Source organism: Mobula birostris, chromosome 3 (genome assembly GCF_030028105.1).
Source record: "Mobula birostris isolate sMobBir1 chromosome 3, sMobBir1.hap1, whole genome shotgun sequence".
NCBI classification, from domain to species: domain Eukaryota; kingdom Metazoa; phylum Chordata; class Chondrichthyes; order Myliobatiformes; family Myliobatidae; genus Mobula; species Mobula birostris.
The window spans coordinates 162,015,899-162,032,825 of NC_092372.1; the positions used below are offsets into that span (position 1 = coordinate 162,015,899).

The following is a 16,927-nucleotide window of genomic DNA, read 5'->3' on the forward strand; positions in this document are numbered from 1 at the left end:
CCCTGAGGAAATAAATTTAAATTTTTCCCACTCCTCCATACAGGTTATGAATGTCACACTGTATGGTCAATCCATGCAAATAGGCTTTTGGAAATAGCGGGACAGATCTGCCAGCTGCTACAAAGAAGTAATCATTTTCTGTTGATTCACGGCTGCATTTCCAACTTTGAACTGTCCACGTTATTAAAAGTTCACGGAAATAGAACCCCACTATAACCTAGGAATAATTTGTATTGTATATGGGATTAAAAATTTACTCTATACTACCCCCTTTGGTCAGTGAAAGATTGAAGATGTCAAAACCCACTTTAACGTAGGAATAATCAGAGACAGAGGATGCGGTGTCATCAGATGCTGCAGGTATTTGGAAACTGTAGTTGTTTTTTTCTTTCAAAGTGTGCAGAGGAGGTGTTGAGCTCATCTGGGACTGAAGCATCACAGCTATTCATGGTGCTAGGTTTCACTTTCTAGAAAGCAATGGCCCGCAAACCATGCCAGAGCTGATGTGCATCCAATTCCATCTCTAACCTCAATCGGAATTGTTTTTTCCTCGTAAAGTAGCTTTCCATAAGTCATACCCAGACTTCTTGTATGGTTCTGGATCACTGGTTTTGAATGCCACAGATCTAGCCCTCAGAAGACTGTGAATCTCCTCGTTCATCCATGGTTTTTGGTTTGGGTATGTCCGATATGTGCTCGAAGGCACACATTCATCCACACAGGTCTTGATGAGTGAGGGCAACAATCATACCAGTGCCCAAGAAGAGAAAGGCGAGCTGCCTCAATGATTGATGAAGTGGTTTGAGAAGTTAGTCATAGCTAAAATCAACTGCTGTCTAAGCAAGGACCTGCACCCTCTGCAGTTTGCCTATTGCCACAATGAGTCTACAGCTGATGCAAGCTCACTGCTCTCCACTTGACCTTGGATAACCTGGACAATAGTAATACCCATGTCAGGCTGCTGTTTATTGATTACAGCTCAGTGTTCAACATCAGCATATCCTCAGTACTTGTCAACAAATTCCAAAACCTGGACCTCCCTCTGCAACTGAATCCTTGATTTCGTCACCAGGAGACCACAGTCTGTGCAGATTGGAAATATCGTCTCCTCCTTGTTGACAATCAGCAGTAGCACACCTCAAGGATGTGTGCTTAGCCTACTGCCCGACTCTCTCTACATCCATGACGGTGTGGTTAGGCACAGCTCAAACGCCATCTACTAATTTGCCCACAGCTCGAGGTAGATCAGCCGGTTGAGTGGTGTCACAAAAACAACCCTACATCCAACATCAGTAAGACCAAGAAATTGATTGAGGACTTTAGGAAGATGAAGATAGGGAAACACACACCAGTCCTCACTGAGGGATCAGCAGTGGAAAGGGTGAGAAGTTTCACGTTCTAGGGTGCACTGTCTCTGAAGATCTATCCTGACCCAAACATATTTATGCAATTATAAAGGAGTTTGAGGAGACTTGGTATGTCACCAAAGACACTTGCAAATTTCAACAGATGTACTGTGGAGAGCATTCTAACTGGTTGCATCACTGTTTGGCATGGAGGGGCCACTGCACAGGATCAGGAAAAGCCACAGAAGGTTGTAAACTCAGCTACCTTCATCATGGGCATTAGCACCCCCAGCATTGGGCACACCTTCAAAAGGTGATGTCTTAGCAAGGTGGCATCCATAATCAAGGACCACCATCACCCAGGACATGCATTGTTTTCATTGCTACCATCAAGGAGGAGGTAGAGGAGCCTGAAGAAACTCATTCAGCATTTCAGGAACAGGTTCTTCCTCTCTGCCATCAGATTTCTGAATGGACAATGCATCCATGAACACTACCTCACTATTTTTCCTCTCTTTCTGCACTACTTATTTTTTTATATATCCTTATTGTAATATATAGGTTTTTCTTATGCTGCTGCAAAACAACAAATTTCTAAACATATGCCAGTGATATTAATTCTGATTCTGGTCTTTACGTTGTTGCAATCAGATTATCTGTCATCTTTGTAAAATAGCAGAATAGGCTTCAGAGTCCTTGTGGCCAGCTATCCAAATTCCTATTCATTCTTAGATGAAGAAGCAGATGGTTCTGGCCTTTTGACCATTAATCCCACGTACAACTTAAGGCGCTGTCCCAGTTCAGCCATACAGTTTCACAACCAGAATCAGAATCAGATCATCATTGATGCTATATTTAAACTTGTATCCTTTTTTATATTTGGAAAGTTATTTTACATTGAAAGTATTTCATTTTTGTATGTAGCATATTGTGTGTGGACAGTATTTCAATTTACAACATTTTTTTTAACTAGAAATGTCCAAAAGAACCAGTTTATACATCAATATTGAAAATTAGATTCATTTAGTAACTTTTTGGTTAAAGTTGAACTTCTCAATAATATGTTCATATCATTAAGTAATAAATTGCTGTATATCACTAAGTTCTGCTCCCTGTAAGCCACCCACAAATGCACAAAAAAAGGATAGTGTGATTAGGTGTGAGATTCACAAGAGGTGTAAAGACTGTTGATTCCATCAGTCACTAACAGTTATTCCTTGAAACTGCACAAATCTTCCAGTGTACAACACTCCTTTGGTCGACATCTTCTGGATAGATCATGAAACCATATACTTCACTTCTTTTATGTCTTTTGTGTTTGTTTTTCGTCTTGAATGTGACTCTGGAACTGTTGGAGCCTGTGATTTGCAGTTTGGGTATTCCAGCGCTCTGCAGTCTCGGAGAGGATTCCAGGATGCAGAGGCAGCGTTCACGAACCTCGTGGCAAGAAGGCTGCGAGCTGATGTTCAACTCCATTTTGCCGATTACAGCTTCAATTGTTTAGCGATGAAAACAACAAGGGAGATTGAAACATCAAAGCGAATGCAGAAGATGAGGGCCAGCTGCCTGCTTTTTGATCACTTGTGGAATTGCTTTGCTCTGGAGAGGGGAGACTCCCTTTTGATCGCTGGTGGGATCACTCTGCTATGGAAAGGGGACACAGCCTTTTGAATGCTGGGGAATTGCTCTGCTACCGGAGAGGGGAGACTGTTTTTCGATCACTGGGGGATTGCTCTGCTACTGGAAAGGAGAGGTTGCCTTCTGATCACTTTGCTGGTGGAAAGAAAAAGAGCTGCCGCTGCCTGGAGAATGTTACCCAGGTTTTCTGCATTTTGGATATGGTCTAGGACTGTAGACTTTCTTTCAGTCTTAAAGTTTTTGACATTCTGTGTTTTCCTTTTTCTTCTGATCTTTCTCATTTTTCTGTGTGCAGGGGAAGTGGATTTGGGAGTCAGTGTGCCTGTTCTGTTTTCATTTGTATTTTGTGTGGTGGGAGGGGGAGGGATTTGGAGTTTGCTGATTGTGCTACTATTCTTTTTTTCTTGCTTTTGTGGCTATCTGCAGAAGTTTAGATTTCTATACCTTGAACCTTTAAAATAACTTTAAATAGTGCTGATTAAACTTAGATGCTCATCAAAATCAAGGAAGTATCTCATATTTCCTCTACGCATCAATGGCTCTACTTCGTCAAGAGTTTGAGGTGATTTGGTATGTTACCAAAGCCTCTTGCAAATTGGTGGAGAGCATTCTGGCTGGCTGCATCACAGCCTGGTATGGAGCTCCAATGCATCGGATTGCAAAAGCTGCAGAGGACTATAGACTCAGCTAGCTCCATCACAGACATAACCCTCCCCACCATGAAGGACATAGAAACCATAGAAAAACTACAGCACAGAAACAGGCCTCTTGGCTCTTCTTGGCTGTGCCGACTAGTCCCACTGACCTGCACACAGACCATACCCCTCCATACATCTCCCATCCACGTACCTGTCCAATTTATTCTTAAATGTTAAAAAAACCCGCATTTACCACCTCGTCTGGCAGCTCATTCCACACTCCCATCACTCTTTGTGTGAAGAAGCCCCCCCATCCCCCAATGTTCCCTTTTAAACTTTTCCCCCTTCACCCTTAACCCATGTCCTCTGTTTTTTTTTCTCCCCTTGCCTCAATGGAAAAAGCCTGCCTGCATTCACTCTATCTATACCCATCATAATTTTATATACCTCTATCAAATCTCCCCTCATTCTTCTACGCTCCAGGGAATAAAGTCCTAACCTATTCAACCTTTCTCTGTAACTGAGTTTCTCAAGTCCCAGCAGCATCCTTGTAAACCTTCTCTGCACTCTTTCAACCTTATTAATATCCTTCCTGTAACTTGGTGACCAAAACTGAACACAATACTCCAGATTCGGCCTCACCAATGCCTTATACAACCTCATCATAACATTCCAGCTCTTATACTCAATACTTTGATTAATGAAGGCCAATGTACCAAAAGCTCTCTTTACGACCCTATCTACCTGGGATGCCACTTTTAGGGAATTTTGTATCTGTATTCCCAGATCCCTCTGTTCTACTGCACTCCTCAGTGCCTTACCATTTGCCCTGTATGTTCTACCTTGGTTTGTCCTTCCAAAGTGCAATGCCTCACACCTGTCTGTATCAAACTCCATCTGCCATTTTCAGCCCATTTTTCCAGCAGGTCCAAATCCCTCTGCAAGTTTTGAAAACCTTCCTCACTGTCCACTACACCTCCAATCTTTATATCATCAGCAAATTTGCTGATCCAGTTTACCACATTATCATCCAGATCATTGACATAAATGACAAATAACAATGAACCCAGCACTGATCCCTGTGGCACACCACTAGTCACAGGCCTCCACTCTGAGAAGCTATCCTCTACTACCACTCTTTGGCTTCTTCCATTGAGCCAATGTCTAATCCAATTTACCACCTCTCCATGTATACCTAGCGACTGAATTTTCCTGACTAACCTCCCTTGTGGGACCTTGTCAAAGGCCTTACTGAAGTCCATGTAGACAACATCCACTGCCTTCCCTTCATCCACTTTCCTGGTAACCTCCTCGAAAAACTCCAATAGATTGGTCAAACATGACCTACCACGCACAAAGCCATGTTGACTCTCCCTAATAAGTCCCTGTCTATCCAAATGCTTGTAGATTCTGTCTCTTAGTACTCCCTCCAATAACTTACCCACTACTGACATCAAACTTACCGGCCTATAATTTCCCAGATTACTTTTCGATCCTTCTTTAAACAACGGAACAACATGAGCCATTTTCCAATCCTCCGCCACCTCACCTATAAACACCAACATTTTAAATATATCTGCCAAGGCCCCTGCAATTTCAACACTAGTCTCCTTCAAGGTCCGAGGGAATACCCTGTCAGGTCCTGGGGATTTATCCACTTTAATTTGCCTCAAGATAGCAAGCACCTCCTCCTTTTCAATCTGTACAGTTTCCATGATCTCACTACTCGTTTCCCTTAATTTCATAGACTCCATGCCAGTTTCCTTAGTAAATACATACGCAAAAAAGATCTCCCCCATTTCTTTTGGTTCTGCACATAGCCGACCACTCTGATGTTCAAGAAGACCAATTTTATCCCTTACAATCCTTTTACTCTTAATATACCTGTAAAAGCTCTTTGGATTATCCTTCACTTTGACTGCCAAGGCAACCTCATGTCTTCTTTTAGCCCTCCTGATTTCCTTCTTAAGTACTTTCTTGCACTTTTTATACTCTTCAAGCACCTTATTTACTTCCTGTTTCCTATACATGTCATACAATTCTCTCTTCTTCTTTATCGGAGTTGCAATATCCCTTGAGAACCAAGCTTCCTTATTCCTATTCACTTTGCCTTTAATCCTGACATCTTCAAGATGCTGTGCCTCAGCAAGTTGGCTTCCATCATTAAGGATCCCCACCATCCAGCATGTGCCCCCTTCTTACTACTGCCATTAGGCAGGAGGTATAGGCTCCTCAGTGATTCAGGAACAGCTGCTTTCCCCTCCTTTATCAGTGTCCACCAGCAGAACCTTGTTTTTCACTTCTGTAATGTAGTAATTTTATACCCTGCACTGTACTGCAGCTGCAAAACAACAAATATCATGTCTTATGTGAGTGATAATAAACCTGATTCTGATTCTGATACGAAGTACATTCAAGTATTAGATTCCTAGATAAGATTTGAACTTTTTGTGAATTAAAGAATATGGGGAAAAGAGAATTAAGATAAAAGGCCAGTTGTGATCTTTATGGATTGTCAAACAGATTTGCTGGGCTGTACAGACTAATCCTGTTCTTGCACATTATGCTCAAGTAATAGATGTTATGCATTATTAAGTTTTCCCTCTCACATGGCTGACGATATCGTGGCGTGGGAAGCAAATGTACTGCGAAGAGAGGATGAAATTTACTGAGTCAACAGCAGTGGTGACGGAGAGATTCGTGCTCCACACTGAAAGACCATGAGCAATCCAGGGGGGTTTGTAACAAAGGTTCAATTAGTTTGCTCTTTATTACACAGTGCTCCAGTCCACCCACTTGAAATGGGTACCGGCAAATGCTGGGGGTTAACCTCGCGATAGACTGGCGTCCTATGCGGGGTGGGGGGGGGGTTAGTCTCGTACTCTCAGTCGCTTCACGCCACAGAAAGCGGCATAAGCACCGGCCTGATGGGCCACAAAGGCTCGGGACAGACTTTGACTTTGACTTATTAACCCAAACCTTGCTGAGGAGAGACTGTGTTGAGCAGTGAAGGGCGAATTAGAGTGGAGATAGAATGGGATGAAGATTGATAAAGAGCTGGAGCAGAAGGATGTGAGAGGAAGGGAGGGAGAAAGAAGGGAAAGGAGAAAGACGGAAAGGATAGAAAATGCATAAATTAAAGGGAAAATAATTGGTACAGTGAAAAGCTTGTCTCGTATACTGCTCATACAGATCATTTTGTTTCGCAGCGCATTGAGATAGTACAAGGTAAAACAAAAGAATGCAGAATAAACTGTAATGCGTCCGGATGAGACGCTTTCTATGGTGCATCAATAAAAAATTGGTAATAATTTCTTTCGCCTCCTGAGGGATTAGCGGTGTTGATGAGCTTTCTTGACCTGAGATCTACATAGCTAGAGGAGGAAAAGTGATCTCCACTCGTAGGAACATAGAGCTCTCAACCCTCTCAAACTCGGTACGATTGATGAAGACAGGAGCATGAGCACTATCACCCTTCCTGAAGTTAACCAGCTCTTTTGCTTTGTTGACCGTGAGGGACCGTGACGTTAATACTTTTATCTCCTTCCTCTGCTCCGACTCATCGTTATTTGGCGTTACCGCCTACAAACTTGTAGATGGAGTCAGAGCAGAATCCCGCTACCCGGTCACGAGTGTCCAGGGAGTAAAGTAGACGTAACCTTGTGGAGCATCGTCGCATTGTCAGAATCTTGGACGGAGAGGTACAAGTGAATGTGTTCATAATATTTAATGGTCTAAATTGATTTAAATGGTAAGAAAAATATTTAGGCTGAACAAGAGGAAAACTAACATACTTAGGGGTTTTCTGGCAATAAAAAGACCGCTCAAGTGCAGTAGTGAGAGGGGAGGGGTGAGAGCGAACAAGGAAATCTGTAACTGACTTTGTAAGCAAATATCAACGATAACCCACTACCATCGGACCGGTCGAAAGCAATAATCGTTCCTTCGGTATATAAACCTCCAACATTCAGTACACATTTTAGTTTTAATGTCTATATTTAGTTGCCATATACTTTGAAGCAAACGATAAAATAAAAGTTATCTATTCATTTATAACAAGAAACAATAGGTATATTTGTCCAACTTTCGCGTGAAATAAAGTAAGTAAGTGGTGCATTGTGGGAAATATGCTAATAAGAAAATATAAAATCGGAGCACGGCTTCAACATGAGTTGAGTGGAACATTTGTGAATGACGTTTTGAAAAAGGAATCAATGATTGCTTGACCTATATTTTTCGCAAAGCAGTGTTTGCCCTTAAATATGAGACAAGCGGTTTATGTTTTCTCCGGATTCGAAATGAAGCCACGAGATGTCGCCTTAGAACGCGCTGCCTCAGGAAGGATCCTCAAGGCACAGAAGGTACTGAATCCTCCCTTACAGTGCACGCTGCTTACTGCGTTGCAACTATTGCAGCAGAGGGGCCCAACTCCCGCTGACAGCACACGCTATCGAATGTACTGCAGCGATTGCAACAGAGGGGCCCAACTACTCTTCACAGTGCACACTGTAACATTTGCAGCAGAGGGGCCAAATAGTAAACGCTGCTTAAATGTACTGTACCTATTGTAGCAGAAAGGCCCAAATGCCCTTCACAGTAAACGGCGCTTTACTGTACTGCAGCCCAACTACCCCGCACAGTGCACGCTGCTTAAATGTACTGTAGCAATTGTGCAATGAGTCACTTGCTGTACACCCAGCCCTGTGCACACTGTTATATGTAATTGTACATAGTTCACATTGTACTATGTACACTCTCGCCCTACACACACGTTCAATGCTGCTCAATTTATCCACAGGTAATGCACATGGAAACACTGGAAATAGAACCATGAGTAGGCATTTGGCTTGTCTGCCTTGCTGTGCCTTTCATTAAGGTCACGATTGATAAAGTCGCAGGTACATATGCAGCACAGAAATAGGCCCTTTAGCTAATTCTGTCCACACCGGACAACAAATGCCTAGCTATTATTAATGTCATTTATCAGCATTTAATCAGCAGTCTCCTTTGCATTGATGATTCAAGTGCTTTTCTAGACATTTCTACCTGCCTCCACCACCCACACAGACAGTACATTCCAGATTGTAACCACATTCTGGGTGAGAAATCCCCTCTAAACTTTTATCCTAAACTTATGTCAGCTCTGGTCCTATTTTTGACTAATACTTAGATCCTTCATTTTCTCTTTCTCTGAGTACCCTTGTTCTGTTTTAATTGTGCTCTTTCTTTTATAATTTCATACAATTTATGTTTAAGTTCTTTTTTGTGAATGTTGTCTTTAATGCTGTGTGCTGCTGATGCAAGTAAGTTTTACATTGCACCTGTGTATATACCTGTACTTGTGTGTATGACAAATAAACTTGACTCTGACTTTGATTCTGTATTACAGATTGCAGGTCTTGTGTGTCTTTTGTGAGGATGGTGCAAAGTAATTACTTAATTCCTGTTATTCGTTATTCCTTATTCCCACATTATGAATTCTCTGTCACTGTAAGAGACACACTTTCTCTCTTCAGCCTTTTTTTTATTTAAAAGCTCTTATAAGCCATTTAAAAAAATTCTCATCAGTCTCCTGCTGCATTCTAGGTTACTTCTTAGAACATAGATGTTGTGAAAACCTTTTAACTTACTCTAAGATCAACCTAACCCATCCCCCCCTCCCACATAGCCCTCCATTTTTATACCATCCAAATGTCTAACTAAGAGTTTCTCAAATGTCCCTAACGTATCTGCCTCTTCCACACTCCTGGCAGTATGTTACATGCACCTCCCATTCTCTCTGCGTGGCAGAAAAAACACAATCTCACAATCTCTGACATCCCCACCATACTTCCCCCCCAATCACCTTAAAATTGTGCCTCACTTATTAGTCATTTCCACCCTGCCTGGCCATTCGATCTATGCCTCCTATCATCTTGTAGCCTCTCATCACTTGTTCATCCTTTATCAAGTCACTTCTCATCCTCTGTTGCTCCAAAGAGGAAAAGCCTTAGCCTGCTCAAGTTGTCCTCACAAGACATGCTGTCTAATCCAGGCAACATCCTGGTAAATCTCCTCTGTACCCTCTCCAAAGCTTCTGTACCCTTCCAATAATGAGGCAACAAGAACTGAACACAAAACTTCGTGCGGTCAGTTTCAAAATTCAAAGTACATTTATTACAACCCTAAGATTCACTTTAGTATGGGCACACTCAATAAATCTGTAATAGAATAATAACCACAATAGAATCAATGAGGGACTGCATGCACCAACCTGGGTGTTCAACCAGTGTGTGAAAGACAACAAACTGTGCAAGTACTAGAAGAAAGAAATAATAATAAATAAATAAGCCAATAAATATCGAGAGCCTGAGATGAAATTGAGTCCAAATGTTGTGGGAACATTTCAATGATGGGGCAAGTAAAGTTATCCCCTTTGGTGCAAGAACCTGATAGTTGAGGGAGTAATAACTATTCCTGAACCTGGTGGTGTGGGTCCTGAGGCTCTTGTACCTTCTTCCTGACGCCAACAGCAGGAAGAGAGCATGTCCTGATTGGTGAGGGTCCCTGATGATGGATGCTGCTTTCCTGCGCTGATATTTTGTGTAGATGTGCTCAGTGGTGGGAAGGGCTAAACCCATGGTGGACTGGACCATATCCACTACTCTTTGTAGGATTTTTCATTCAAGGGCATTTGTGTTTCCATACCAGGCTGTGAGGAAGTTAGTCAATACATTCTCCACTACACATCTATAGAGGTTCTCAAAGTTTCAGATGTGATGCTGAATCTTCACAAATTCCTAAGGAAGTAGAGGTGCTGCTATGCTTTTTTTGTAATTGCACTTGCATGCTGGGCCCAGAAATAATAACACCAAGGAATTTAAAAGTTGCTGACCCTCTCCACCTCTGAGGAGGACTGGCTTATGGACCCCTGGTTCCCTCCCCTGAAGTCAATAATCAGCTCCTTGTTCTTGCTGTCATTGAGTGAGAGCTTGTTGTTATGGGACCAGTCAGCCAGGTTTCCAATCTCCCTCCTACATACTGATTTGTCAACACCTGTGATTCACTCTATGACAGTGGTGTCAACAGCAAACTTAAATATGGCATATTAATATAGAGCTGCAACATTACCTTGTGGCTATTGAACTCAGTCCCCTGATTAATAAAGGCCAACATTCCACATGCCTTTTTAACAACCCTATCAACTTTGAGGATCTGTGGACTTGAACCCCAAGATCCCTCTGTCCCTCTACATTGCCAGAAATCCTGCTATAACCGTGTATTCTGCCTTCATATTTGATCATCCAAAATGAATCACCTTATATCTTTATGGGTTGAATCCTATTGCCACTTCTCAGCCCAGCCCTACATCATATTAATGTTCTGTTGTACCCTTCAACATTCTTCTACTCTTTCCACAACACAGCCAACCTTCATGTCATCTGCAAGCTTACTAACTCACTCTTACACTTCCTCATTCAAATCACTTATGTACATCACAAAGAGCAGGGGCACCAGAATAGATCACTGGTCACTGTCCCCAGACAGAATCTGATTCATCTCCAAACACCCTGTCTTCTGTGGGCAAGGCAAGTCTGAATCCACACACCCAACCCAAGTTTTGCTCTATCCCATGCTTTCTGACTTTCTGAATGAGCCTACCATTTGCAACCTTATCAAACTTAGTAACATCCATATACATGACAGCAACTGCTCTATCTTCATCAATGTGCTTTATCATATCCTCAAAGGATTCAATCAGTCTTGTGGGGCACTACCTGCCCCTCACAAAGCCATGCTCACTGCTCAGCTTAGGCTTCTCTAAATGCTTGTAAATCCTATCTCTAAGAATCTGATTCCCAGAGATACCTTAACTCTCTTTCTTGAAGAAAGGAATAAGGTTTGCTATCTTCCACTCCTCTAGTATTACACCTTTGGCCAGTAGGAACTCAAAGATCATTGCCAAAACTGTAGCAATCTCTTCCTTTTCTATGGGGAGATTATTGATTATGGGGAGCAAGGACATGGCAGACCAATTGAATAATTACTTTGGTTCTGTCTTCACTAAGGAGGACATAAATAATCTTCCAGAAATAGTAGGGGACAGAGGGTCCAGTGAGATGGAGGAAATGAGCGAAATACATGTTAGTAGGGAAGTGGTGTTAGGTAAATTGAAGGGATTGAAGGCAGATAAATCCCCAGGGCCAGATGGTCTGCATCCCAGGGTGCTTAAGGAAGTAGCCCAGGAAATAGTGGATGCATTAGTGATAATTTTTCAAAACTCGTTAGTTTCTGGACTAGTTCCTGAGGATTGGAGGGTGGCTAATGTAACTCCACTTTTTAAAAAAGGAGGGAGAGAGAAACCGGGGAATTATAGACCGGTTAGCCTAACGTCGGTGGTGGGGAAACTGCTGGAGTCAGTTATCAAGGATGTGATAACAGCACATTTGGAAAGCGGTGAAATGATCGGACAAAGTCAGCATGGATTTGTGAAAGGAAAATCATGTCTGACGAATCTCATAGAATTTTTTGAGGATGTAACTAGTAGAGTGGATAGGGGAGAACCAGTGGATGTGGTATATTTGGATTTTCAGAAGGCTTTTGACAAGGTCCCACACAGGAGATTAGTGTGCAAACTTAAAGCACACGGTATTGGGGTAAGGTATTGGTGTGGATGGAGAGTTGGTTAGCAGACAGGAAGCAAAGAGTGGGAATAAACGGGACCTTTTCAGAATGGCAGGCGGTGACTAGTGGGGTACCGCAAGGCTCAGTGCTGGGACCCCAGTTGTTTACAATATATATTAATGACTTGGATGAGGGAATTAAATGCAGCATCTCCAAGTTTGCGGATGACACGAAGCTGGGCGGCAGTGTTAGCTGTGAGGAGGATGCTAAGAGGATGCAGGGTGACTTGGATAGGTTGGGTGAGTGGGCAAATTCACGGCAGATGCAATTTAATGTGGATAAATGTGAAGTTATCCACTTTGGTGGCAAAAATAGGAAAACAGATTATTATCTGAATGGTGGCCGATTAGGAAAAGGGGAGGTGCAACGAGACCTGGGTGTCATTATACACCAGTCATTGAAAGTGGGCATGCAGGTACAGCAGGCGGTGAAAAAGGCAAATGGTATGCTGTCATTTATAGCGAGAGGATTCGAGTACAGGAGCAGGGAGGTACTACTGCAGTTGTACAAGGCCTTGGTGAGACCACACCTGGAGTATTGTGTGCAGTTTTGGTCCCCTAATCTGAGGAAAGACATCCTTGCCATAGAGGGAGTACAAAGAAGGTTCACCAGATTGATTCCTGGGATGGCAGGACTTTCATATGAAGAAAGACTGGATGAACTGGGCTTGTACTTGTTGGAATTTAGAAGATTGAGGGGGGATCTGATTGAAACGTATAAGATCCTAAAGGGATTGGACAGGCTAGATGCAGGAAGATTGTTCCTGATGTTGGGGAAGTCCAGAACGAGGGGTCATAGTTTGAGGATAGAGGGGAAGCCTTTTAGGACCGAGATTAGGAAAAACTTCTTCACACAGAGAGTGGTGAATCTGTGGAATTCTCTGCCACAGGAAACAGTTGAAGCTAGTTCACTGGCTATATTTAAGAGGGAGTTAGATATGGCCGTTGTGGCTACGGGGGTCAGGGGGTATGGAGGGAAGGCTGGGGCGGGGTTCTGAGTTGGATGATCAGCCATGATCATAATAAATGGCGGTGCAGGCTCGAAGGGCCGAATGGCCTACTCCTGCACCTATTTTCTATGTTTCTATGTTTCTTCCCCTAATAAATTGGGGTACATCCTGTCCAGTCCTGGGGACTTAACTATCCTAATGTTTTTCAAAAATTCCAGCTGTTCTTCTTTCTTAATATCGACATGTTCTAGATATCATATTGTTTCATGCTGGCTGCACAGTTGTCAGTGGCCCTCTTGGTGAATACTGAAGCCAGGTTTTCATTAAGGTCTTCCCCAGCCTCTTCCAACTCCAAGCACATTTTCTATCCCTGATCAGTCCTACCTTCACTCTGCATCCCTCTGTTCTTCACGTAGGTATCAAACATCTTGGGTTTTCCTTAATCCTACTCGCCAAGAGCTTTACCTGCAACTTTTACCTCTCTTAAGCCCATTCTTAACCTCTTTCCTAATGAGCTACCTTTTAACTGTGTAGAGCCCTGTCTGGTCTTTGCTTCCTAAACCTTAAGTAATCACCTTTCTTCCTCTTCACTAGATGTTCCACATCTCTTGCCTTCCTTGGTTCCTTCACCCTATCATTCTTTCGTTGCTTCAATGGAACAAACATATCAGAACCCCCTGCAAGTACTCCTTCCCTTCCTGGTCCTCCTTTGCTGGGTTCCTAAAATACTTATAATCCCCAGGCATATTTCTTCTTCTACCATTTTTATGGTTATTTTTCCCTAAAGGACCCTTGACAACTATATTATCAGTTAACCCTTTCCTGTTGCACAAAATAAGATTCAACCTACTATTTCCCTAATTGTTGCTCAAAATAGTGATCTAGTAAAGCATCATGTATATATTCCATGAATGTATTTCCAAATTTATTTCAATAAATTTTATATGTCAGTCTTTAAGCAGATTGAAGGCTTTTATGATTACTGTATTACTCCTGTCTCACACATTTCTATTACCCCAATTTAGGCCACGTTGCACATTACAAACACTACTACGTGGCCTAGAAATAACTCTTATCTTATTTTCTGCCCTTTTATATTTCTTAGCTTGACACAATTTGATTAAATTTCTACAACATGATGTATCAGCCTAAGATAATTTTTCACCACTACACTTACCGCCTTTCAAGGTGGTAAAGACAAGCTGCCCACTCAGGGTACATACTCAGTATACCTACACAAAGAAAACAAGGTGCCCATTCAGGGTACACACTCAATATACCTACACAAAGAAGACAAGGTGCCCAGTTAGGGTTCACACACAGTATACCTACACAAAGCAGACAGGGTGTCCACTCAGGGTACATACTCAGTATACCTACACAAAGCAGACATGGTGCCCTCTCAGGGTACACACTCAGTATACCTACACAAAGCAGACATGGTGCCCTCTCAGGGTACACACTCAGTATACCTACACAAAGCAGACATGGTGCCCTCTCAGGGTACACACTCAGTATACCTACACAAAGCAGATATGGTGCCCTCTCAGGGTACACACTCAGTATACCTACACAAAGCAGATATGGTGCCCTCTCAGGGTACACACACAGTATACCTACACAAAGAAAACAGGGTACACACTCAGTATACCTACACAAAGCAGACATGGTGCCCTCTCTGGGTACACACTCGGTATACCTACACAAAGAAAACAGGGTACCCATTCAGGGTACACACTCAGTATACCTACACAAAGCAGACATGGTGCCCTCTCTGGGTACACACTTGGTATACCTACACAAAGAAAACAGGGTACCCATTCAGGGTATGCACTCAGTATACCTACACAAAGAAGACACTGCTGAATATGCAGTCCCATTCCCACACAGACTTTCCTGTAAACTATTCTCTCATTTGTGTCCCCTTCTTCTCCCTCTGATCCTTCTGCCATTCATATTAACTATTAAATTACCCTAGGGGCAATTTACAGCAATGAATTAACCTTAACAACCAACACATGTTTGGTATATGTGATGAAACCAGTGTACATGGGGAAGCTCATGCAGTCACAGGAAGAATGTGCAATCTCTGCACTGCCAGCATCAAAGGGCAGGATTAAAGAGGAATTGCTGTTGCTTTGAGACAGCTGCACTACTACAGCACCTGTCTTGCTCTCCAATTTCCACACACTGGTTATGAATGCCTACACTGAATTAAAATGTTAGGAAAAAAACACAGCCACTGGGTAGCCATGTGCACACCTGGACATTTGTAAATCAGATATTTGAATGTTGGGGAGTGGGTATGTATACTTGACTCCAGACCCCACCTGGATGACAATGAACACTGACTTTGCCAGTGACAGCCTAGTGAACTAATGAATAAATATATAAAGGACTGGTTCAGCTATTCACTGCAATTTCATCACAGGTTTCATATGTAATACATTTTTTTTCAAGAATTGTCCTATTCAGTCAAAAATGGAATGTTGCTTTTATTGATTAAACAATATTTTCAGATGATTTACAAAATGGGATAATTATTCACATCACCACATCTATTTCTACTTTATATCACCTTTAATAAAGGCCCAAGATATTTCACAAGCTATAATCAGACAGAATTTGAACCTTCCTTTGTTTCCTAAAACACACTGCTCCTTACAGCTGGCTCAATACAGGTTGTTCGAAGTTCAAAGTAAATTTATTATCAAAGTACATGTGTGTCTCCATATCCCAACCCTGAGATTCATTTTCTTGCGGGCATTCACAGTAAAAACAGAAACACAATAGAATCAATGAAAAACCACACACAAAATGGACAATCAATGTGCAAAACACTACAAACTGCAAATACAAAAAAAAACAAAATAATAAGTAAGAAATAAATATTGAGAACTTGAGATGAAGAGCCCTTGAAAGTGAGTTGATGGGTTCTGGGAAGAGTTCAGTGTTGGGATGAGTGAAGTTATCCCCTCGGGTTCAAGAGTCTGATGTGTGAGAAGTAATACCTGATCCTGAGCCTAATGGTGTGGGTCCTGAGGCGCCTGTACCTCATTCCTGATGGCAACAGCGAGAAGAGAGCATGGCCTGGATGGTGGGAGTCCTTGATGATGGATGCTGCTATCTTGCAACAGCGCGCCTTGTAGATGTACTCAGTGGTGGGGAGGGCTTTATCCATGATGGACTGGATTGTATATATTTTGTAGGCTTTTCCATTTAAGGGCATTGGTGTTTCCATACCAGGTTGTGATGCATCCAGTCAACGTACTCTTCACCACACATCTATGTATCGAAGTTTGTCAGAGTTTCAGATAATGTGTTGAATTTTTGCAAACTTCTAAGAAAATAGAGGCATTGCTGTGCCTTCTTTGTAATAGTGCTTACATATAGGATGCAGAGGACATTAACCAGGATGCCACCTGAATTAGAAAGCATGTCTTATGAGGATAGGTTGAGTGAGCTAGGGCTTTTCTCTTTGAAGTGGAGGAGGTTCCTTAGGAGTTTGCGAAGATTCAGCATGACACCTAAAACTTTGATAAACTTCTATAGATTTTTGGTGGATAGCATATTGGCCAGCTGCATCACAACCAGGTATGGAAACGCAAATTCCTTTGAACAGAAGATCCTACATAAAGTAATGGATGCTACCCAGTCCATTACGAGTAAAACCCTCCCTACCATTGAGCGTA

General features: G+C 42.3%; 1 protein-coding gene across 2 annotated transcripts in view; it reads left to right on the forward strand.

The window, feature by feature from the left end:
• The first annotated feature begins 7,238 nt into the window (after positions 1–7,238).
• The window catches only part of ezh2 (enhancer of zeste 2 polycomb repressive complex 2 subunit), a 149,508-nt gene continuing 139,819 nt past the window's right edge, over positions 7,239–16,927 (forward strand). Inside the window, exon 1 of one of the 2 annotated variants that reach the window (XM_072253595.1) lies at positions 7,239–7,323. Coding sequence is in view for 1 of the 2 variants with exons in the window: in XM_072253593.1 (XP_072109694.1) it covers positions 7,885–7,983 (99 nt within the window). In the remaining variant the exon portion in view is untranslated. Of the gene's footprint in view, positions 7,324–7,800; positions 7,984–16,927 lie in introns of those variants that run through there. The other variant, XM_072253593.1, reaches the window with a different exon arrangement.